At 32.9% G+C, this 26,028-nt stretch overlaps 1 protein-coding gene, 1 long non-coding RNA gene and 1 pseudogene across 4 annotated transcripts in view; 2 read left to right on the top strand and 1 right to left on the bottom strand.

Annotated features, from left to right (window-relative positions):
* LOC113077454 (uncharacterized) overlaps window positions 1-1,857 on the top strand; it is a 7,335-nt gene extending 5,478 nt beyond the window's left edge. The window contains exon 4 of one of the 2 annotated variants that reach the window (XR_003281340.1): window positions 1,213-1,857. This is a non-coding gene — a long non-coding RNA (uncharacterized LOC113077454). Of the gene's footprint in view, window positions 153-1,212 lie in introns of those variants that run through there. The other variant, XR_003281341.1, reaches the window with a different exon arrangement.
* An 8,740-nt stretch (window positions 1,858-10,597) lies between these two features.
* LOC113077452 (tripartite motif-containing protein 16-like) lies at window positions 10,598-15,511 on the top strand (annotated as a pseudogene).
* Window positions 15,512-18,011: 2,500 nt separating this feature from the next.
* LOC113077453 (egl nine homolog 1-like) lies at window positions 18,012-22,314 on the bottom strand. Of its 2 annotated transcripts, none has more exons than XM_026249848.1 (4): window positions 22,163-22,314; window positions 19,430-19,566; window positions 19,225-19,292; window positions 18,012-18,640 (listed from the first exon to the last, which is right to left on the bottom strand). In XM_026249848.1, exons 1-4 carry the CDS (start codon window positions 22,277-22,279, stop codon window positions 18,591-18,593), a joined length of 372 nt encoding a protein of 123 aa, XP_026105633.1. In that variant the 5' UTR covers window positions 22,280-22,314; the 3' UTR covers window positions 18,012-18,590. The 2 variants fall into 2 exon arrangements, with proteins under 2 accessions (XP_026105633.1, XP_026105632.1); XM_026249847.1 differs by having other exon boundaries at window positions 18,012-18,646; window positions 22,163-22,312.
* Between the last annotated feature and the right edge of the window lie 3,714 nt (window positions 22,315-26,028).

Below are 26,028 nucleotides of genomic sequence, written 5' to 3'. Positions count from 1 at the left end.
GTATAGAGTGACCAACCAATAAAAAAAAGGCGCCAAATATTAAGCTTTATTTAAAAATGTAGTCCTTTTCAGTTAATGAGTTTGAATTTGAAATTCAACAGTTAGATCGTTTGAAATTGTATCATTTCAGTTAATCTTCCACTTTTTTTTTTTTTTTGAATTTTTTGTTAGGCCAACGGTTTGACTTAAAATATTATTTTTTTTAAAGAAAATATTTAATAAATAAATATTGAAAATATAAATGCATGACTGCATTTAATGCATGTACAGTATGTGGTAAAACACTAGAATTGAACCAAAACCTGAACTAGATATGTGCACAAAATCTCATTTTTGAGAAATGGCTTATACCTCAATGTAGTGCATGTAAAAAAAAAAATATATATATATATATATATATATGAATAATATTTCAGGTGAAAACCGAAATATTGAATTCTTGAACTTGAATAATAGAATAAAGCATTAAAAAATAAAATATTATTTTTTTAAAGAAAATATTTAATAAATAAATATTGAAAATATTTTAATGGTTTTTGAATCCAAATACGGGGAAACCCTAAGTTAGTGTATTTATTATTAATATTATTGTTATTATTGTTATTTATGTACATAATAATCGTTTTTTTTATGAAATGCATTAAAAAAATACAAGTTTATATTTATGGATCTATATCTTCTTTCTGTACACAATGTCTTTGTCAAGCAAAGCTTGTTTTGAATAACTGTACGTTTTGTTCTTACAAATGACACATTGTACATTAATTTTATTTCTCCTTAAATGCAAACTGAATTTGTTTCGATCTAGTTGCTATTTCAAATACAGCATTCAAATTTGAATTCAAAAATAATTTTTAATTAGAAAAATCCAGTCCAGAAATGTTTGTTTTCACAGATGACGTTCCCTTCTGAGTCTTCTTTTATTTTATTATCGTGCATTTTTCTGAAAAGACACTTTTCAACACACCTTAGCAATAATTTCTGCCAATTCGTATGAAGTTGTAGGTTTATGGGTGGCATTAAGGATGGAGCTTTTTCATACAAATCATGCATTTTCATCGGGGTCACACTGAATGAAAGTCTCAGATTCTGTGTTGAATGCACATGTACTTCTGAACTTTTCATTGCAAACATATATTTCTCTGATCTCACGCCAAACATGCTGATCCTCTGCCAGTTTGGCGTCTGTGCGATGTGTTTTTTGTGTCCAAGACTTGAATTCTTACTGCCACATGTGAAGGACGATATGAGACACTGCGCTTCTGTCCGAGAGAAAGCATGTGTTGAGCGATGGAGAGCTGAGATTCGGAGGAGAGAGTGGGTCACCTGGAGTCCAGAGACTATAAATGAGGTTTACACGAGTCCTGTGAAAGAGGTATTCATTAACCGTGATGTTTGCATGGTGACTAAAGCTGAAGGAATCTGTCAATTCAACTCCACTTGAGCTCAGTGAAAGCTTTAATGGTTTACAGCAGCGAATGCATGATGATCTAAACCAGTGTTGATGCTCCTGGCGTCCTTCATACGGATTATTCTGATGTAATGCAATCAAACTTAATGAATAATTCACTCCAAAATCAAACTTTTGTAATTATTTACTTGTCCTCGTGTCATTGCGTGGAAAAGAGTTGCTTCAAAACTTCAGGTTCAGTGCATTTACACCACAATGATGTGCTACAAACAGAAAGTTTTTCCTAAAACGTTGTCAAAATTATTAATGTTTGCATGGATCAGTGAAAAACAACTTTAAAAAACGCTTTATAATGCATTGTCAGGAGTCATTTTATAAAGACACACATAACACAGATGTTTAATTGAGATTTCGTAGTTTACATTAAGAAAATATGGGTGTTGTTTTCACAAACTTGCACGATTAAATCACAATGTTTTCAAAAGTTTGCATATTCAGAACAAATGCATAAAAAGTTTTCCATCTTTAACTGAAATTTCGAATTTTTTTCTTTCGTTTTTTTTTCTGCTGATGTTCATTAAATTAAAGGGTTAATTGATTTGGCTTGGGTTAATTAGTGAAAACAGGTGATGCTGGTTAATGAGAGCCTTTAAAAACCCTTTGTTCAAAGCACTTTGGTAAAGAAATAAGCAGGAGAGAATGAGTGTGAAAACTGTTTAATGTTGAAGGAAGGAGTGTGAAAATTGAGAGATTGTGCTAGTGAGGGAGGCTTTATTTTCTTTGAAGACAAAGACATAGAAACCGCTTCTTCTTTTTTTTTTAGGATTCAGTTGGTATGTGCATGAAGACAAATATTAGTTGAGCTTCAAAATCTTTAGTTTTGGGGTTCATAACTGCATTTAATGCATGTGCAATATGTGGTGAAACACTAGAATTGAACCAAACCCTTTTAAAACCTGAACTAGATGTGAGCACAAAATCACATTTTTGAGAAATGGCTTATACCTCAATGTAGTGCATGTAAAAAAAAAATATGAATAATATTTCAGGCGAAAACCGAAATATTGAACTCTTGAACTTGAATAACAGAATAAAGCAACTGAATCTATAGAGTAAATGCAGTTTAAAAAGTAGCGTAGTACAAAGTAAAACTAAAATGAATTTTAAATAAAATTATAAAAATGTAAAAAAAAAATTCTATCGGCCACATTTGTGATTTAAGTCTGTTGAATTTGTACAAATAAAGAATAAAATAAACCATTATTTTTAAGGGTTTTCAAAATGTTTTGTTACTACTTGAATGACACAAATTAAATTTGAATGTTACATTTTAAATAATGAAAATGAATTAAATGTAGATTAAATAAAAATACATTTTAAATTGAATTAAATCAACTAAATGAAAAATCTCCACATTTGTGCTTCATTCGTTTCATTTGCACTAAAAAGCTTCCTGTCATTTTAAAACATGTGAAAGAAATATTCAATCGTCCAGACTGCCCTCTTTTCTGCTGAAAATCCCAGCTCATGGTTTAAGTAGAGATTTGCTGGCAGCCAAAACCAGTCTAAACCAGAACTCGAAATAAAGTAAGCTTTCTTCTTGGTGTGGAGTTTGAAGAACAAATATGATGCCCACAGGAAATCATATTATTATGCCAACGACCTTTTGATTTCCTCGAGCTTCTCTGTATGTGGTGAACAAGAAGTGCTCTATCTGACTGAATCACTTCCATCACAAGCAGAAGCTGATGAGTCACTGGAGGATCTTATGCTTCCCGATTTCATTCAGCCTCCAAACAAGGAAGAGCATTAATGAAATAATTATGAAGCTCATTATCACGTTCACAAAGATTTACAGCGGTTTACAGCTCCGTTCACTCTCACCTCCTCAAAACGGGTTTAACTCATTCTGTTTTTAGATGCATCTGTGAAACTTGTAACAAAGACGAAGAAGTAAAGAATAAAATAACATTTTTAGTTATTTGATATATTTGTTATGGATGGATTTCTGTCATAATTTGTATGCAATTGTAAAATAAAAATTTAAGATAATTAAAATGTTATTTTAATTTGTAAAAATTTTTCATTTTCATTTATTTTTAGATAACATAGAACATAGATTTTATGTTTTTGATTATAGTGTATTGGATGTGAAATTTTCGTTTATTTAATTGTTTTATTATAATTATTAGATTTGGAAATTAAATGAAACGTAAAAATTTAAAACAAAATTAAACATTTACCATAAAATATATTAAATGTAATAGATTTTCCTTTTTAATACTTTTAATCGGTAATTTTTACTTTAATTTAATAAAAATGTAAAAGTTAAATTAAAAATTAAATTAGTGTTTTTTTTTTGTATGAAATATTTATGTACAAAAAATTCAATTAATAATTTACTTAAAACAAAAAAATAAGTTTTTAATTTAATAATTAAAAAAATTGTAATTAAATTTTTTTTAAAATGTATCAATAATTAAGTAAAAATTGTAATTTAAAAAATAAATAAATAGAGGAGTTTCCAGGTGTATCCACAGGACAGAGCAGGAATGTGAGTATCATTTGTTAACAAAAAAAATCAATATCTCTGAAGTCATTCCTCAATCTGCGGGAGGTTATTGAGGTAATTATTTGAAGGTGCTGAAAGGCAGATCCATCAGCTTTGAGTTTTCCCAACAGAAGCACTCTTTCATCCGTCAGAGCAGGAACATTCCTGAGTCCGGAGAGAAACGTCATGTGTTACCATGAAGGAGACCAGCAGCCACACAACTATTCGAGATACGGGTCGTTCAGAACAGTTTGCTGAAATGGAACAATGTTCAACGGAGAATGCATTTTTTTTATGTCCAAATTCCACCTTATAGCCTCCATTCATGGAAATGATTAAAAATAAATAAATGTTTAATTATAAGTTCTGCCCTATTGCAAATCGCCATTCATTCATTTTTATATTTACAAAAAGGCCAAGGATGATAGTTATAGCTAGCATGTGTCAAAAATATAAATAAACATAAATATAAACTTTTTGTATTTAAAGGAAATCACAAGTTCCAAAGCTCAGGAAACTTTCATCTGAACCAAACTTTGCACAAAGATTTGTATAAAGATTTCCAACTATGAAATATTTTAGAGAATGGTTTGAAATACTATTCTACTTTACAAAATATTATATTTCCATTTGAGTGCTGCATACAGAAGGAGTTTTCATGGTTAAACATCCAAACTTAAAACCGTGGTATGTGGGGTTTCACTAAAATATAATCAAAATCTATGCTTGTGTCCCAAGAGGATATGATTTGAGATATGGTGGAAATTACAATTTGGACAAAAAAAAAGAAAGTAAATATTTTTTTCGTGAACAATTTGGGTTATTTAAAATTGTAATTTTAATAGATCTTATCGTGTTAAACGCTTATTAAATGAAGACACTAGTTTGATTACAAAATGTTAATCTAAATATTCTCTAAATATATTTGTCCAACATTTATCTCATTTACGTTTTAAAGAGGACAAATATATATGTATGTGTATATATATATATATATATATATATATATATATATATATATATATATATATATATATATATATATATATATATATATATATATACAGTGCTTTAAGTGGCCCAAAAGAGGTGCCGGTACTCTATTATAGCCCCAAAAAAATGATTATTATTATTTTTTTTTTTGATGATTCCCCTCATCCCCTGAGGTAACAACAACTATATTGAAGGGCTTTTATATACAACAGTCAACAGGCAACCTGAATAATACATCCTTTTATTAGTTTATGGATTTGCTTGAGCTAGAAAGAACTACTGAACATAAATAAAATGTGCAAAAGGATTTTGAAAAAAATACCCTTAGAAAGAGCTACTGCATTACTGCATTCAAACTTCCAAACTGACTCAAATGATTCGCGAACCCGCTACGAACTCTCGAATTGATTCATATGATCTGTGAACCCGCTCTGAACTCCCGAAATGATTCAAATGATTCGCGAACCCGCTCCGAACTCTCGAATTGATTCAAATGATCCGCGAACCCGCTACGAACTCTCGAATTGATTCATATAATCTGCGAACCCGCTCCGAACTCCCGAAATGATTCAAATGATTCGCGAACCCGCTACGAACTCTCGAATTGATTCATATGATCTGCGAACCCGCTCCGAACTCTCGAATTGATTCATATGATCTGCGAACCCGCTCCGAACTCTCGAATTGATTCAAATGATCCGCGAACCCGCTCCGAACTCTCGAATTGATTCAAATGATTCGCGAACCCGCTACGAACTCTCGAATTGATTCAAATGATTCGCGAACCCGCTACGAACTCTCGAATTGATTCATATGATCTGCGAACCCGCTCCGAACTCCCGAAATGATTCAAATGATTCGCGAACCCGCTACGAACTCTCGAATTGATTCATATGATCTGCGAACCCGCTCCGAACTCTCGAATTGATTCATATGATCTGCGAACCCGCTCCGAACTCTCGAATTGATTCAAATGATCCGCGAAGCCGCTCCGAACTCTCGAATTGATTCAAATGATTTGCGATCCCCAAACTGACTCAATGATTCGCGAACCCGCTCCGATTTCTCGAACTGATTCAAATGATCCGCGAAGCTGCTCCGAACTCCCGAACTGACTCAAATGATTCAGGCTCCATACGAATTAGAATTAGGAAGCGTGCATTGTGAAGGGCGCTCTGAAAAGCGGCAGTGAAGGCAAAGGATTAAAACCTCTATTAAAACAGATGTCCAAGTGAATGTACTGGTAAGCTAAAAGCATGTTCTGGGCGAACGGAGAGGTGGCGGTACGCTCAAGAGCTATATTTGGAAGTGGCGGTATGGGCCCACTTGAAACACTGTATATATATATATATATATATATATATAAAATGACTATAAAATCAAAAGAATGACTGGTATATTGAATATAAATATTTAATATAAAAACAAAGACATATAGTAAAGTTTCATGCACTAAAATTAGATTTTTGTTAACTTATTTATATATATATATGAGGCTGTTATTTTAGTACCATTTGAGATACTATTATAGTGTTTATTAATTGAATGAAATCAGGTTTTATTTTTATATTTTCAATTTTTATTTTATTTATAAATGTAGTAATATTTTTCCTTTTTTAAGTAGTTTTGGTGTCTTTTTGTATGTGTATGTATGTATATATATATGCATGTTTTTTAATGTATTTTTATGCATGTTTTTTATTATTCTATTCAATAAAGGTAAACTAAATTAAAAATAACTTCAATAAAAATGTAAGAAATTATTAAACATTTTAAAATGTAAATGAATATTTATTGCATTTTATTGTTTAATTTATTTTTAGTTTTAACTGTAATATCCCTGGTTTACACCAAGAACAATGAGGCAAGTATATTTTAATTTTGTCATCTTCTGCTTTAAATGCTCAAGCTCTTTAAAAAGGATTGTATTATAAGGATTGTACTTTCTAGTTATAGTTCTTGGAAAACAGGCCTTAAGGAGTTGATGCCTACTTATGTAGAACTCTCTAAATCAGTCACTTATGAGATTCAATACAGTTTGAATGCTAAATTGGCAGCAGATCACTAGAATTTGGAACCGAGCCCAATCATTCATTCATGTCTTATTGATTTGCAACCTTCAGACCAGAGTAATGCATCACTGAGCTCATTTCTGTCAGCTCTTCTGAAGCCATCAGAGGGAATTATGAGTGCAGATCGACTCATTCTGACCATGCACGAATTAAACACTGAATTATGGAACATGTTTGATAAATGCATTGGAACGTACGTCTGTCAAGCAAATAGAATCGAGAATGAAACAATGTTGCAAAGCCACAAAGAAGCTTAAAGCATAACCCAGTCTTGCAAAAGACGTGAGAAGATCTGTGCTACATAAAGAGTAAGTGAAATTCAGAGTGCTGAAGGAGACCATCAACTTTGACCTACTTTGTAGGATTTCATTGTGTTTTGGTTTGGAGGACGTCTGTAGACATCTGTACTAACCTTGAAACCCATAAACTGAGACTGTTTGAGATGGCCAGAAATCAAAATGAGATACTTCTAATTAGGGGGCTTTAGGGTGCAATCGAACCAAGTGTGAAAGCACCTTAATACTGAGACTGAAAGAGCATTTGCTGGATGTCATCACTTTTTCCCAGCTCTGAGATTGATTTTAAACGCTGGATCAACATTGCCCCCCAGTGTCCATTTCTGGTCATTATCAATGCTTCTCTAGAACAACAAACTGACTGTGCAATCCAGCATTAAATAAATGCATTGCTATTGCTTCATAAGAGGTTAAATCTTACTACTGTAAGTCCAAGTCACATCCCATGCTAAACTTTTGCATGAAAAATATACTCTATTTTATTGTATTCTTATTTTTTATATAGCATGTTTGGGCATTTATTGATGCACATATTCATTAGGAATTATTTAGTGTATAGAAAAGAATTTTGAGTTAAAAATGTATCAATTTGTCAAATAATGTCACAATGCAAAAAAATCTAAATGTCAAAATGCTAAATCTATATAAAGCCTTGAGTGATTTCTAATATAGTGCAAACCATAAGGCAGTTTACTCTTTATGGGTCAGTTCTTTTGTTTTACAGTAATGCTGGATAACTCTCCTCGGTTTCCTCTGAAACTGAAAGCATCATTCAAGCACACAACTCACATTGACATTGACTTTCTTCTTCGGCTCTCAGACGTGATGGCTGATATATAATCTCTCTGACTGTGAACGGTGAAGATCAATAGTGCTGTCTGAAGCTGCTGGACGTTTTGAAGCTTCAGTGACACGTTTGTTATGTTTCAGAGCAGATATTGCAAGAATACTTTCAAATAATTTCTAGTATTGCGATTTTAAGCACTTAATATATTAAATATTAACAAGTTAGCAATTATTTTTGATGCCACTGGCAATTCTAAAAATAAATGTGGTTGAGGTTTTGATCTGGCATAAAGAAGTGTTTGCTTATGTGTTAATGAATAGCAATAATAATAATTGCTCAAATGTTCATTGAAATTGATGCATTTTTCTTAAAGAACCCACACACACACACACACACACACACACACACACACACACACACAAAACAATACAATATATAAGACAAGCCATTCACAGCAAATGCATAACTACTGAGATGTCCCAAAAAACATAAAACATGGAACTTTTGTCTGTATCTGTTTGCTGTTTGTTTGCATGTTGATGTTTCATCTGTTTGGAAGCTTTTTTGTTTTTTTACATTGAGAGGTTTTATAAAATGCTGTTATGCAACAGATCTGAAGAGAATAAACCGGACAGGTGACTCAGAGATGACTGTACACAGTATTCAGCCTCCAGTGATAGATATTTGACTTATTTACACGCAGGAGCTTGTGAGTGAAGAACACAGCATGCAGAAGGCATGCATTCTTCCGTTCTGTTACACAAAGGGTTTCTATGACTGTTATGAAATCAAAATGGAGAAAATATTAATACGTAAATGTGGATTTGATCAGCGACTTACACTCGAATCAAGGCCTGTGTTGGAATAAACTTGACAGACAAGCAAATACGGACAACTATCGCAATTTCTTAACCAAGTGACTTAAGTCACAATAATATAAGTTATTATTTGATGATTATATTTAATATTTACAATGTGTTTGCAATGCATAACAGCTTATATACTTAAAACATCTGTATCCTCATCGATACAATAGCCTGTGTTGTTAAAAAACTGTCTAATCCATTGAACATTCCTAACAATAATAAAATATGGCACGACCCTAATTAAAGTCTATTTTAGCATAAATACTTAAATTAATGATGTGTTTGTAAGATTTTTTTTTTTTTCAGTTCTTATTAGTTTCTCTGCATCTCATTATGTTCAATGCAGTCTAATCCAAAATTCTATCTGGGAAGTTAATAATAAGGTTTCTTAATGGAGGAGTTTTCAGACTATCTGCAGTTCAGCAGTGACCTCTGCTGGTGAGATGAGACATGACAAAAACAGCAGTGTTTATGTTCACACACTAAATGTTAAAAGGTTCAATATGTACTTAAAATAAATGCAACTGTTGGTGAAAGATTATTTATGTGTTGTACACCTCTCTTTCTCCCTCTCTCTTTCTCATTGTTCATTTAGTTTAATTTGGAAGTGCTAAAATAACTAAATGTCAAAAACAAAAAATTTGAACACAAGAAACTTTTTGTCAAGGAAAGGGCTTTAACACAAATAAATATGTTGTCACATGACAAATTTAGCAGCAACCGTTAAATTTGTTCATGTTGTATTGTTCTAAAATTAAATGTAAAGGATTTGTAAAAAAAAAAAAAAAAAACATTGTGCTTTTGTAAAATAAAGGAAACAAACAGGATTCCGCTTTTTTCAAGAGCATCAGAAAAATTAAACGAAATTCTGCATATAGACTACTAGTTCTTTCACTGTTTTTTCTTTCATTTTGTTAATTCATTAATTATCTAGAAAGTCTATATATTATATAGTCTATATCAAAGTAAAAAAAAAAACTATTGGCACTTGTTAATAAAAATATTTTCATGTAGGCTTGTACAGTTTAGGATAACTTTATCCAACTTTGTCCTAATAAATAACCAGCTACTAGCATATTTACTTTACACAATATAAATTAAATTATGTATGGAAACACCTCAAGGGCAAATATGTATTTTTTTAATTTATTTTTATTTTTTATACACCAAGACTTATGCATCAATTCATTTTTTAAGGAATGACGTCATCACGGACAGCATTTTATCAGTAAAAGGCCAGTTACATGGAAACAGGCTTTAGACAACAAATTTCGCAAAGTTTTTTTTACGCATATTAAATATGATAATAAAACAGCGCAAGAACTGGATGGAAACTTGGGGGCCACCTAGTGGCGACGGGGCCCTAAGCAGCCACTTAGTTTGCTTATAGGAAGGGCCTGCTCTGAGTCATGAGCTGGTTTTCTGGGAACTGCGTTTTACATCTCTGTTTATTCAGTTTTCCGCTCCTTATTCTTGCTGCCTGCACCTTTCCAAAAAGACTTAAGATTTAGAGATCGCTGTAGGCATGTTACACATCCACTACATGACGCATTATACATATTTAACCATCTGATGCATGAATGATTAAATAACAAAGATTATTGACATTTTATGGGTAATGATGATTAAAGCTAGTACCACAGGTGAGGTATATTTACCGACTGTATCTATATTCTGTCACTTGTTGTTTTCCTTTGGATCTAATCCAACCGTGCACATCCCTCAAAGCGGTCAAGTCCTGTCTGGTGTGTCTGGACTCTTACTGTCAGACTCATTTTAAACACCATGAGGAGTTTCACCCTGGTAAACGACACAAAGTGATCGAAGCCACCGGACGACTCAAACAGATGCTCTGCCAAAAACACGACAAGATTCTGGAGGTTTTCTGTCGCACTGACCAGCGATTTATTTGTGTTCTGTGTGTGATGGACGAACACAGAAACCATGAGACCGTATCAGCCGCAGAAGAAATGACTAAGATGCAGGTATAAAGTGACATTGAAATTAAATGTGATGCCCAACATTTTTCAAGCTTATTTGCAGGATTACTCACCAAATAAATATGAATATTAAATCGATACTTCACCCAAAACTAAAAAATACAAATTGTCAGAATTTACTCGCCCTCCACTTTCAAACCAGTATGAGTTTCTTTCTTCTGCCGAACGCGAAAGATTATTACCAACATTCTTCAAATTATATTTCATGTTCAACAGAAGAAAGAAACCGAGTGCTACAATCTCAAACATAAAAAATAAAGACATTTCTTTTCGTGGATCGAGGTTTCTGTGCTCATGTTGTTATCTGACAGGGTCATATGAGCGAGATGCGGAAAACATACCAGCAGAAAATCCAGAAGAACGAGACGAAGCTTCAGGAACTGAGAGAAGCTGTGGAGTCGTACAAAGTGAGTTTGCACAACACCTTCATCTGTTCTTTCAGTACAGTTCAACTTAATATTAATATTTAATGATAGAGATGGCAGCATGTTTATTTTCTACTGCCATTTTAAGATCAAATGCATCTAGTGTGCAACTAGACAAACATTTGATTACAGTAGGAGACACTACAAGTCTTGTACTTCTACTTTTTAAAGAACTCTCTTTTACTCTTCAAGCCTGCATTTCTTTGATCAAAATTACAGTAAAAGCAGTAATATTGTGATATATTTTTACTATTTGAAAAAACTGCTTTCTATTTGAATATATATTAAACTGTAATTTATCCCTGTGATTTCAAAGCTGAATTTTCAGCGTCACATGATCTTCGGAAATCATTCTAATATACTGATTTATTTGCTGCTCAAAAAACATTTCTGATTATTATTATGTTGAAAACAGTGTAGTAGAATTGTTTTTTTTTTTCAGGATTCTTTAATGAATAGAAAGTTTAGAAGAACAGCATATTTCTGAAATGGAAATATTTTGTAACATCATAAATGCCTTTATCATTACATTTGGTCCGTTTAAACCATCCTTGCTAAATAAAAAGATTAGTTTCCATAAGAATTTATTAAAATGCAAATAAATGCCGATCTTTAGATTTTTCTGTTCATCAAAGAATCCTGAAAAAAATACAGCTTTTAAATATGAATAATAATCATAATAAATAATAGTATTGTTATTTGAGCAGCAAATCAGCATATTGGAACGATTTCTGAAATATCATGTGACTGGAGTAATAATGCTAAAAATTCAGCTTTGAAATCACAGGAATAAATTATAATTAACAATACATTCAAATAGAAAGCAGTGTTCTAAATAGTAAAAATATTTTACAATATAAAACTGCTTTTGCTGTGTTCTGCATCAAATAAATGCAGGCTCGGTGAGCAGAAGAGACTTCTGTTCTTATAAAAAGTGTAAAAACTGTAAAAGTGAGTCGCTGACACTGGTTAAAAAAGACTTTCTTCCAGTGCTGAAGCACTTTCTGTCTAATTGTGACGTGTGTCCTAACAGCGCTCTGCGCAGGCAGCAGTGGAGGACAGTGAGAAGATCTTCACGGATCTCATTCGCTCCATCGAGAAAAGCCGCTCTGAGGTGACACAGATGATCCGAGCTCAGGAAAGAGCTTCAGTGAGTCGGGCTGAAGAACAACTAGAACGCCTGAAGCAGGAGACCGCTGACCTGAAGAGGAAAAACACTGAGCTGGAGCAGCTTTCAGACACAGATGATCACATCCATTTACTCCAGGTAACCCAATCCAATGACAGTCATTCTCGTTGTATAGAAAAACAGCAAAGTCTGGTGAATTTCCAGTGCTGTATTTCATCGGTTGCTTGTTCGTTTAGAGTTTCCAGTCTCTCTGTGCATCTGGATCTTCAAAATTATCCAGGATCATCATCAGTTCTCGTCTCTCTTTCGATGATGTCCGTAAATCTGTCGCTAAACTCAGAGACCAGCTAAATCAGTGCTGCAGAGAGCAGATGGAAAACACACCTGGCACAGGTAAGTTATCAGGCGTTCATCTGTGTATTAATGATGTAGAATACTCTCTCAAGATGAGATCTGAACACCATCTGGTTTTCGTAGTCAAACACGTGCGGATCATTCTTGGCCCTGATTTTGAGAGCAGAGATGAATACCTCAGATGTGAGTTTAACTCTTAAAATCAACTTTTTATTTACACTCTATAATACGCTGAGTATATATTTTTTTCTTTCAGGATTTTATGATCATTAGAAAGTTTAGAAGAACAGCATGTTTTTTGAAATATAAATATTTTGTAACATCATAAATGCCTTTTGATCCATTTAAAGCACCGTTGCTAAATAAAAATATTAATTTCGAATAATAATTTATTAATAAATTATTCTAATTAGCATTTCAAATAAACACTGATGTTTGTGTCTTTCTATTCATCAAACAATCCTGGAAAAAAAAACTTTTTTAAATATTAATAATAATAGTAATATTTTGAGACCAGAGATGAATACCTCAGATGTGAGTTTAAAGCTGCGGTAGGGAACTTTTGACGCTCTAGCGGTTAATAAACAGAACTGCTTGCGTCTTGCGGAAGAACATCGTAGCCGGAACTACTTCTCTCTGTTTATGTCTATGAAGAATCACAAAGGTACTGGGTTACTCCGCCGCGGTACCCCCGAAGCAATCTAAAATAGTCCGAATATAAACACTTATTATAGGTGCACCCTAGTGATTCAGGACAAGCTAAAAACACGGTTTGGAAAATGGATTCATGGTGTACTCGCTTATTATGTTCATTTTTCTACATTTTGAACACAAACAAAGTTACGGACCGCAGCTCTGATTGGTTGTTTTTTACCGGGAGCGATGTATTCCTGCAAATAGCAATATGACACTGGGAGGAGCCAGAGGAGCTTGATTTTTACACAGATTATCTGTCTCATATTCTACTGTCAGGACATTATGACAGGTTTAATAAATATGTAAAAAATATATTTTTACAAAAGTTACCTACTGCAGCTTTAACTCTTAGAATCAACTCTAATATGAATTTCGGAAAACTTTATTTACACTCTATAATACGCTGGGTTGAAAACAGCTAAGTATAATTTTTTTTTCAGGATTTTTTGAAGATTTGAAAGTTTAGAAGAACAGCATTTTGTAACCTCATAAATTACATTTGATCTGTTTAAAGCATCCTTGCTAAATAAAAATATTAATTTCTAGAATAATTTATAAATAAATGCTGATCTTTGGGTCTTGCTTTTCATCAAACAATCCCGGAATTTTTTTTTTTTTAAGTTTTAAATATTAATAATAATAGTAATATTTTGAGACCAGAGATGAAATACCTCAGATGTGAGTTTAACTCTTAAAATCAACTCTAATATAAATTTCAGAAAAAAAAAGATTTACACGGGTTGAAAACAGCAGAGTATAATTTTTTTTTCTTTTCATGATTTTTTGAGGAATAGAAAGTTTAGAAGAACAGCATATTTCAGTTGGATCAGTTTAAAGCATCCTTGCTAAATAAAAATATTAATTTCTAATAGTAATTTATAAATTAATGCTGATCTTTGGGTCTTTCTATTCATCAAACAATCCTGAAAAAAAAAAACAGTTTTAAATATAAATAATAATAGTCATATTTTTAGACCTTGAGATGAATACCTCAGATGTGAGTTTGACTCCAAAAAAAAAAACTTTAATATGGAAAGCTTTTTATTTTCAAAAAACTTTGGGTGAAATATTGACTAACCCAACTTTTGGTTTAAAGATGTATTTAAAAAAATTAACCCTAACTGTTGGGTTAGTCCATATTTGACCCAAAGTTGTGTTGCATACTTAAGTTGTAACGAGTTGTTATTTGAGTAACTGTGAACCAACCCAGTGTTTTTATAAATGCCTAGTAAAAACCAGATGAACACACGATTATCTGTTGATGTTCTTTTTAGATTTCCATCAGTTGACTCTGGATCCCAACACAGCGAGTAAACACCTTCAACTCTCTGATGGGAACAGGATGGTTACTAGCTCTGTGACAGGCCTGCTGTATCCTGATCATCCGGACAGATTTGATTCTGTAGTTCAGGTGTTGTGTAGAGAGAGTGTGTGTGGACGCTGTTACTGGGAGAGAATGAACGTTTGGGTGTATCACTGTCTTATAAGAGCATCAGCAGGAAGGGACGCGGCAATGAGAGTAAGTTTGGACATAATGACCAGTCCTGGATTTTGCTGTGCTCTTCCCCCAAATACACATTCCTGCACAACAATATAAAGACTTAATTCACCCTAGAGTCCAGCTTCTGTAGGATAGGAGTGTATGTGGATCACGGAGCTGGAATCCTGTCCTTCTACAGCGTCTCTGACACAATGAGCCTCATTCATAAAGTCCAGTCCACATTCACTCAGCCGCTCTATCCTGGGTTTCTACTGGATAGAAATGTATCCGTGAAACTGTGTCATGTAACAACATAAACAAATATTGTACGTGCTATTAGAAATCAGTAATTGTGAGATGCTTATGGGTCTAATTAAAAGTCAAAATGAAAAGTGAATATCACATCATGAACTACAAACAGCTTGAATATGAACAAATAATTAGTTGTGAATCGGTGTAATTTTACGCAAATTATATATATTAAAAAAATTCATTTAAAAAATCAGTCTTTTGTTGATATTTGATGTAAATGTTATATATTTTTTATTTTATGTTTTAAATGTCATCATTTACACACTGGTGTGATTTGGGTTGAATCAGTTTTAATTTGGCACAGTCCTTTCTGTATCTTAAATCAATTACTGTAATGATTAACATTCTGTTTTTATGCAGGAGCTATATATATATATACAGTGCTTTAAGTGGCCCAAAAGAGGTGCCGGTTATAGCCAAAAAAAAAATATTTTCAGTTTTTTTTTTTTTTTTTTTGATGATTCCCCTCATCCCCTGAGGTAACAACAACTATATTGAAGGGCTTTTATATACAGCAGTCAACAGGCAACCTGAATAATACATCCTTTTATTAGTTTATGGATTTGCTTGAGCTAGAAAGAACTACTGAACATAAATAAAATGTGCAAAGGATTTTGAAAAAATACCCTTAGAAAGAGCTACTGCATTACTGCATTCAAACTTCCAAACTGACTGAAATGATTCGGGAACCAGCTCCGAACTCCCGAACTGATTCAAATAATTCGCGATCCCCAAACGGACTCTAATGATTCGCGAACCCGCTTTGAACTCCCGAACTGATTCAAATGATTCGCGTTCCCCAAACTGACTCAAATGATTCGCGAACCCGCTATGATCTCCCGAACTGACTCAAATGAATCACTCTCCGAACTCCCGAACTGATTCAAATGATTTGCGATCCCCAAACGGACTCTAATGATTCGCGAACCCTCTTTGAACTCCCGAACTGATTCAAATGATTCGTGTTCCCCAAACTGACTCAAATGATTCGCGAACCCGCTATGATCTCCCTAACTGACTCAAATGATTCGCGAACCCGCTTTGAACTCCTTGAACTGACTTAAATGATTTGCGAACCCGCTACGAACTCCCGAACTGACTCAAATGATTGGCGAACCCGCTTTGAACTCCCGAACTGACTCAAATGATTGGCGAACCCGCTTTGAACTCCCGAACTGACTCAAATGATCGGCGAACCCGCTACGAACTCCCGAATTGATTCAAATGATCCGCTAAACCGCTCCGAACTCCCGAGTTGATTCAAATGATTCGCGTTCCCCAAACTGAATCAAATGATTCGCGAACCCGCTCTGATCTCCCGAACTGACTCAAATGATTGGCGAACCCGCTACGAACTCCCGAATTGATTCAAATGATCCGCTAAACCGCTCCAAACTCCGGAGTTGATTCAAATTATTTGCGATCCCCAAACTGACTCAATGATTCGCGAACCCACTCCGATTTCTCGAACTGATTCAAATGATCCGCGAAGCTGCTTCGAACTCCCGAACTGACTCAAATGATTCACGCTCCATACTCCGAACTAGGAAGAATTAGGAAGCGTGCATTGTGAAGGGTGCTCTGAAAAGCGGCAGTGAAGGAAAAGGATTGAAACCTCTATTAAAACAGATGTCCAAATGAACATACTGGTACGCTAAAAGCACGTTCTGGGCGCACAGAGAGGTGGTGGTACGCTCAAGAGCTATATTTGGACTATATTTGGATTTATACCGGTGCGTACCGCCCCACTTAAAGCACTGTATATATATATATATATATATATATATATTATTTTTTCTGGCCATAAAACTGAAAGCCGTAGTAAAGCATAAATACTTCAAAATAAGAGTCCCCGAGTATTTCCGTGCGTTATATCACGGGATATCATAGTTCCTGGATATTCTTGGTATTTTGGATACACAATAACCTGTATCTGTCAAGAGTAAAATCTGGTAACTTCTCTTGTCCTCTGTCACAGAAAGAAAAGACTAAATTGATTTGATGAGCATCATCACAATTGTGTTACTGTCTCTTTAAACACATTATTATCTGCAAAAAGCAACATCGCATTCTAAACTTGCAAGTTACCCTGTTTAGAATTGTTTTTGATTTTTTATTTGTAGAGGTCTTACAAAACACTTGAAAAGTCTTTGAATTGGCATTAAAAAAATCAGACATCGTGTTGAAATTTTCAAATTACCATTGTGACCACTATGTGGCGCAGTTGCACCATTTTTCTAGCCGTTCCTCATTTAACTTCATTTATGTAGAATGTTTTCATGGACACCTTGCATTATCACATAGATAATAAAAATCACAATTACTGTAGCAATAACTGACTCTGCCAGTAAACAACTAGTGTTTAGAGATTTTAAAAACACTAGAATTTTAGTACAACCAGAATTTTTTACTTTATGTAAAGCTTGTGTATACCTCAATTTTATATAAAAAAAATAATTTTATGTGAAGGCCTGTATTTAGTAATTAAATAGCAGCAGAAGGTCTTGCTTATAATAAAATAACAGGGTTTACAATTGATTTGTATAAGCACTAAATTCAGTTTCATTCAGTTTTCATTTAACTTAGAAATTCCATTTAGTTTTTCTTGTTTCAGAATATTGTTTAAAAGAGACACAATGTCTAAAAAGCAAACAGGCTTTAATATTGTCGAAATTAGACAATAACGTGCAGTTCATCACAGACAATAACACTCAATGGACTCGCACTGACCTAGTGCATGTAAGAACGTAAAGCTGGAGAATTGCACATAGTCCTGAATAAACATGCTGAAAGTTCACTGCCTCGCGGGCATTGGCTGTATTTCAATATGAATAGACGATCCGATCAGTTCTGATGCAGCGATGAGAAATAACATGCATGGATGTGCAGCTTGATTCACAAAGATCAGGTCAAAATGCAGGAACTCATCCCAGAACCGAAAGCAAAAGGCTTTTTAAACATTCCTCAGAAGCACTGTGACTCCAGTCACATGAGAAGCGTTAATGGAAATGCAATGCAGAGTACTGTACCTTTTAAAATCAAAATGAAACCAACAGTGTCATATTTAAAGGTTTTCTGATAATGCAATTCTGCAGAGCTTTAAATCTCCACTCCTTTTTTCGTCACAGACACCCACAGCCTTTTCTAACCCGCTCTTCTTTTTCTTTCTCCTCCACGAAGCTGGCAACCAGGAAAAGTCCGGATTAATGATAATTTGATTAGCTCGGTTCAGACGGCTTGTTTAGCTCCACCTTCACTCCTCTTTCACCTGCACCTTTCCAAAAAGACAACCATGAGAAGGAAAGAAAACAAACATTACCCTCAGGATCTTTAACTTGCACAAAGCATGCGTTTGTTCGGTTTTAAGAAACAAAACCAAAACACTACAGGAATAGTTAAGCCAAAAATAAACATTTGCTGAAGATTTACTCACCGTCAGGCCATCCAAGTTTAACATGGGTTTGTTTCTTCATCAGATTTGGAGAAATCTAGCATTGCATCACTTGCTCAACAATCCACTGCAAGTGAATGGGTGCCGTCAGAATGGATCGTTGTTTTTTTTTTTGCCAGAAGTTAAAATGCTTTAATGATGGATTGGTTTCTTACAAACACACAGCTTTTGATTTCTCAAGTCATTAACTGATGGACTGGGATTATTGTGATGTTTTTATCTGCTCTCATTCTGACGGCACCCATTCACTACACAAGTGATGTAATGCTACATTTCTCCAAATCTGATGAAGAAACAAACTCATCCTTATCTTGAAGTTTGCTCAAACTCTTCTATTGTGTTCCACAGAAAATAATAATGACAGTATTTCATTTTGGGCTGAACTATCCCGCTGAACTTACCTGTTTGGTACTTTTCTTTAGCTCTCGCCCGTTCATCTGCATCAAAATACCACACGGTAATTGCATATCTACACAATGAGAAAGACAAAGTTTATGAGTTATAAAACAAGACAAGACCAAGAAGACATGAGGAGAAAAGTAACTTTATGTGTAGAGTATGTTTGTCATGTGCTTTAGCGATGATGATGATGATGATGATGATGACCTTGTATCATACGCAGGCTGGACCTCATGAGGGTTTCGTCTATCAGACCAGAATAAAACCAAGCGGTCAAATTTAGGTTCGATGTCTGCAAACTGAGCTTTACCCTCTGGAAATATCCGCAGTACACCCCCATTTACCTGAAAACACCAATAACAGAGATCTCAATTATGAGCTCCGGTTTATCACGTAACAAAGCATCAAAAATGCTATCTCAATTACTTAAAATCCTTATTGTGAAAACACCCAAACAATGAGTGTGATAACATGCACAGGTTTGACATGTAAAATACAGACTATAATGACAATTAGCACAGAAAATCATTTGTTTGAAAATAATCAGTTCGTAAAAACGAGAAAAAAAATGGTTTATAGTAAAGGACTTGCCATGGAAATATGTTGTGTTCCAATCAATTTGACCCAGAGATGATTTCTTTTTCCAGAAGATGCTAGTGAATGTTATTGCATTTGACTAAAACCTAATGCCAAATTTTGTGCATTGTCAAATTTAAATAACACTTTAGAATAGGCAATACAAGAGTTTTTCCTGAACAAACTCCTAATTTGCAGCTTATTAACAATTGTTAATTTTATTTATGGTGCATAAAATATGGTCATGCAAAATAAGACATTAATATGTGCTTTATAAGAAATGATAAACAGCCAATATGCATGCTAATAAGCAACTAGTAATAGTAAGAACTGTTCCTTAAAATAAAGTGCTACCAAAATTTTAGGCGCTTCAACAAAAATGCAAGCTGCACGTTTTTTCATTTAAACTCTCTTAAATGCGTTGCCTGTAGACTTTCGTTGTGAATGCATTACTGTAAATGCAATTTTAGTTTTTTTTATTTTATTTCAATGCAACTTTGTCTCTAATGCTGTTTTCAAACCAACGTGCTCTCGCGCTCGCGTGACTGCTGATAATACAGTCGACTCAGCAGTGCGTGACTGGAGCTTTTTTAGTGATAATGATAAATTCCATTAGCAGAAACAACAGAGCGACACAAACAATGAGAGGCCAGGTCTGGAGGAGGTTAGGATAGGAAACGGCAGCGGAACGCGGCCTTCCTGGAGAGGGACGAGAGGAAAAGGCCACATGCTGGAGAAAGAGACTGCTGTGCTGAGGGCGCGAGAATTAACCGCGGGGACGCGCCGCGCGCACACAAGCTTCTCTCCGTGGAGCTGAACGCACGCGCTTTATGCAGGTACACAGTGAATGCGCACGTATGCACGTGCACTCAAGCGCAGAAGCATCAGGGAAATTGAATTTAAAGTGCTGTGATGTGCAGCTGTGTTACCCCCACCACCCAAGATGCTGAAAAAAGTTAGTTAACCCACCTTCATAATAATCATTATGACCCAACATATCTCGTTTCTGATGACAGTGTTATTTTAGAATTAGTTTTGATTAATTATCTGTTTTAAAGTTTTTATCATTTTGTAGTGTGGTTTTGGTCTTTTTTTTAAAATAATGTTTAGAAAGTTTTTCATTTTTGTCTAAGTTTTAGTTTTGTTTATTTTATTACATCAAGTTAAACGCAATGGAAATGCAGAAATATAAAAGGTTAGTTTTTTTATATTTAAAGTTTAAATGTGTTTTTATATCTATAGTTTATATAGTTTTACACTTATATTTTAAGGTAAAATAATGATAATTTATGGTTAGAATTTTACATGATTATAATAATTCTGATCTGAGAACACGTGACTGAAAATATCGTTTTACTTTTTTTAAATTCTATAAATACTTGTATAAAAACACACACACACACACAGACATATATATATATATATATATATATATATATATATATATATATATATATATATATTATGGGATAGTATTTATGTGTGTATGATGTTTGTGTTGAAGGAATTTATTTACTATAATAAAAATTAGAAATATATAATGTAATGCAATTAAATAAAATCTATTTTTGCAAGAAATATAAAATACATAGTGATTGCAATGTCAATTCTACGTTATTAATAATAATAATTATTATTATTACTATTATTAATAATTATTATTATTATATAGAATATTAACTCGTCAAATTACATATTCCCTATATATATATATATATATATATATAAAGAGGTGACTAAATAAAATAAACACTTTTTTTGTGTTAGATCTTAAATCCTTTCTGCCTTCTGAAAATCTAGTCTAGAAAAAGAGGAAAGGAAAACAGGATCATGGCAGCAGGTAAGAGTCACATGACCTGTGTTTTTCACCTTTGTAACCAAGCAACCAAAGTAAATATGGTGGATATTATGTATGAAACAGAACTGGAATGCAGTCAATGAACAAGAAAACAAACACAGGATTAAAAAAAAAATAGTTTGATAGGACATTTATGCAAACTTTACAAAGTATCCTGAATTAATTGCATGCTTTGTGTGCGAGCAGCACCATGGTTTTCTCTTCTAATGAGTCTCGTGCCTCATTTCCGTGACTCGGTGAGCTGTTTTAGGATCTCTCCTCCTGGTTTTCTCTGGAGAATATAATTGCTGAGGTTAATGGGATTAGGCTGAAATGATGCAGGCATACCGGCACGTATGCAGACACTGGACATTCAGCAAACGATGCATGCTTTAAACACCGCAAAGCCATAAACTCTTCCAGAAGAGGATGCATGATGTCTCAATTTAAAAGTCAAGGAAGATTTGTTTAAATCTTACTCTTTTAATATTTAATCACGATTATAGATGTTAAGATGATTTACGTACCTTGGCATTCCAATTCTTATTAAGGTAATATATGCATGTGACACATCTCCCATCTCCATTCGGGTTGTCCACATGGCGCACATAACCAGAGCCTTTACCTGGATAACATGCCACCATCGCCTGAGAACAAAACAATGCAAGTCAGTTGCACTCATTTTTAATGCATTTTTGCGCTTTTAGTTTTCATATGTAAGCCCCATATCCCTCATTATGAATTATTTGGATTAATGCAAAAAATACATATATTTTGCCCTAAAATAAAAGTAAAAAAAACAAACATGTTTTGTTATACAAAAAAAAAAATATATATATAAAAATATAGTTAAGCCCCATCAAATAATACCAAAATGTAAATATATTTTAAAAGCTAAAAAAAAAATTATTAAAATTAAAATGTAATTGAATGATTTATGAATTTCTTAAATAATGAAATAAAATTATTTGTAAATTATAATTTTTTTTATTTATTTTTTTTTATTTTTTTTTAAATATTTTTAAATGAAATAAATTTAATACTCAATACTTATTTTTCATTTATTTTTATAAATGTGTGTGTGTGTGTGTGTGTGTGTATGGAGTTATAGATATCACATAAAAAATATGATTTTGTCCAATTCATGCAGCTTTAATAACAGAAACCACTTTATTTGAAGTCCAGTCGTGTGAGTTTAAGTTAAAAGCATGGGGCTGATTTTAGAGGAATGCTTTATGTCCGAGAAAACCGATTGTTGAGACTGATGTTTTCAGGCCAAATCAGCATGTCAGTGTTTCACATCAGATCTCCAGCAAGTTTTTCCACATTCCAGACACATTAATACAAAACCATAGCAACATTATAACAAACGTCCTAAACACTAGAGTCCCGCCTGCGCTCTTCTGCCAAAAGTAATGACCGGCTGGAAGTGTGTAATGAAAACATTCGTCTCAGTGATTCCCCTCATTTACAATGTGGAAGGATTTCAGGTTAAATGAACATTAATAAAACCATGAACACTTTGGAGTAAAGACACAGGACAGAGACAAGTTAAAGTTACATTAAAGAAAAGGGAATCAGTATAAAACTAACCAGACAAAGCATCTACAAACAGATGTTTCTGTCTCCAAATCATTTAAAATCACTTTAAAGACATTCAGTGCAATGAAAAAAAATAGAATAAAATGAAATCAGGACCAACACGTTCTAAAACAATAGGAATAGAATTTAAAGCCCCACCAGAGGCAAGAAAGAAGCACTTAAATTCATCATTTAAAAAACAAATAAAAAAGATTTCATAAATGTAATTTAATGGATTTATTGATTTTTATAATTTTTTAAAATACAATTTATATTATTATTATTATTACTATTATAATTATTATTATTATAGTTGTTTAAGTGAATATGAATAGAATATATAAAATAGTTTATTTTTAATTCTCGACATTAAAAATTTCGTCAGTACCAATACTACCAAAATTTAACAATAGTTAAATAAATACATAAGTAGATCTTCATAATTTTAATGTAATGATTGATGAAATAAATGACTCCTAAATGATTAAAAATGCACTTTTAAAATGTTTTTTAGTTATTAATTATTTGGCTGAATACAAAAAAAAAATGCTCTAAAATGAGAAGTACATATTTTGCTATACAAATTTTCTATTAATTTGATAAATTCAAATTAATTAAATCAGTACGAAAACTGCCACAATGTATGAATTCTTTACAAAAACTCTTCCTGAACTTAATTTGAGTGTAATGGTTTTTAAACTATCTTTTTTTATATATAAGAAAAAGTTAATTGTTTGAGAATATTTTTTTCCTTAATGTAAAAAAAATAAGAAATTATTTATGTATTTTTAAATGCAATGCATTTAAGTCAGTACAATTTACCACAATGCAAAAAAAAAAAAAAAAAAAAAAAAAATTATGCATTTAAAAAAAATGTTTTTTTTTTTTTTTGCATTGTGGTAGTATTTGTTGTGTGTGTGTGTGTGTGTCTTTTGATAGCACATGGGTGCAGCTCTCTGCAGGACAATGTAACGGTGTAAGCACAGGTCCCACACACTCCAGGCAGTCTGACTCTGCTTGGCAATATTTCCTGAGCGTCACAACATTTCGTGCTTTAACCCTCACTGCCAAACCTCCACCTCCATGTGTGAGCGCTAAAGTCAGAGATGAACTGATCTGAACCCCGGACGCTTGGCCTCCTGCCAGAGGAAGCAGTATTTTAATGATCCTGCTACGTGCGGCGCGTGAGGGAGGCCGAGACCGAGGAGATGAGCTCGAGAGGAGCACACACATCATCTGTCACTGCCTGAGAAAGTGTGAGGTCTGGCACACAAAAGGACAGGATACTAGATCCAAAAATGATGATAAATCACGGATTCAGCTCGGCGTTGCTGAAATGTGTTCTTGTCGGCGTGGGTCAGCTACGAGGCGAGCACATGGGAGGGGTTTGACTTCCAAACCCAATGAATAAACAGAAACACACCGACCTTCCCTTCCACTTCACTTCCCGTAAAACTCCTGAAAACAAAACCACAGAGACGTGTTCAGCAGATAGTGTGTGTTTCCTCAAGACGCCTTTAGCAGCCAATCAACAAATGTCACTCCGTTTGAGGATTTTCTACACGACTTTAGTTAAGAAAAAAACTGTATTGAAGAACAATTGTGAAAAACAAATGATCTATTGAATAAATGTCCCTTAATGGTTTTTAAATGACTAAAAATACAAGTTATTAAGTATTTGGAGAGAAAATAAAAATCAACAAATTTGCAGCACTTAATGAGTTTAATGATTTTAAATAATGAATAGCTTAATAAACAAATTCACAATTATATATTTTTAAATGAATAAAAATATACTTTTTTTTTTTTTAAATAAGATGCTAATTTGTTTGGGTGAATATTAAAAATAAAATCAACAAATTCTCAATTCCATACATTTTAAATTAAATTAAATTAAATTAAATTAAATTAAATTAAATTAAATTAAATTAAATTAAATTAGTAGACGCTTTTATCCAAAATGACTTACAGTGCATTCAGGTAATAAATTTTTACCTATCATGTGTTCTTTTACTTAATGATTTTAAAATGGTTATACTCTTTTTGTTAAGATATTAATGATTTTTAAATGGTCATATTCTTTTTTTAAAGATATTAATTATTAATATATATATATATAATATATATATATATATATAATATATATATAATATATATATATATATATATATATATATTTTTTTTTTTTTTTTTAAATGATTATATTTTTCTAAAGACATAAACAATTCTTAAATAATAAAAATAATAATAAACTATTTTAATGATTTTTTAATTATTATATTATTTTTTAAAGATATTAATGATTTTTAAATACTAAAAAAAACTATTTTAATGATTTTTAAATGACTTAAGATGTTAATAATTTGGGCGAATATGTATAACAAAAATCAACAAATTCTCAATTAATACATTTCACGTAATGATTTTGAAAATTATAAAAAATATGGCATTTTAAAAAAGATATTAATGTACTGGGACAATATAAAACTGCTTAAATTAATACATTCAATAATTAAGTTTCACTTAAATAGTTGTGATTGATAAAAATAGCAGCTTAATTAACATTCACAATTAGCTTTTTTTAAAACTCGCATTAAAGTCAATTGTACGCTGATGTCTGAAATACTTGTTTCTGATTGGTCAATCCAGGTACTAACTAGTTTTTCAAATATTAGGCAAATTTTATCCTACAATTCAAATCACTATTTCACATCCATGTATTAATTTTAAATGAATACAGTTAATTGAAAAGCATTTTTACTAGGACCTTTTCTTTTGGCCGCATGCTCCATGCTGGAAACTGGATTGTGGA

This window comes from Carassius auratus, unplaced genomic scaffold (assembly GCF_003368295.1).
Source record: "Carassius auratus strain Wakin unplaced genomic scaffold, ASM336829v1 scaf_tig00022604, whole genome shotgun sequence".
NCBI classification, from domain to species: Eukaryota; Metazoa; Chordata; class Actinopteri; order Cypriniformes; family Cyprinidae; genus Carassius; species Carassius auratus.
This window is presented reverse-complemented; position numbering and strand designations above follow the sequence as displayed.

What these genes read in the sequence shown, in the direction of transcription:
- LOC113077453 (XM_026249847.1), bottom strand. Translation starts at nt 22,279, where the DNA reads ATGGTGGCATGTTATCCAGGTAAAGGCTCTGGTTATGTGCGCCATGTG. An exon ending in ATAAGAATTGGAATGCCAAG is followed by an intron (nt 19,567 to 22,162) that starts GTACGTAAATCA and finishes TGGTGTTTTCAG; the next exon opens with GTAAATGGGGGTGTACTGCG. An exon ending in TAAAGAAAAGTACCAAACAG is followed by an intron (nt 18,647 to 19,224) that starts GTAAGTTCAGCG and finishes CTTTTTGGAAAG; the next exon opens with GTGCAGGTGAAAGAGGAGTG.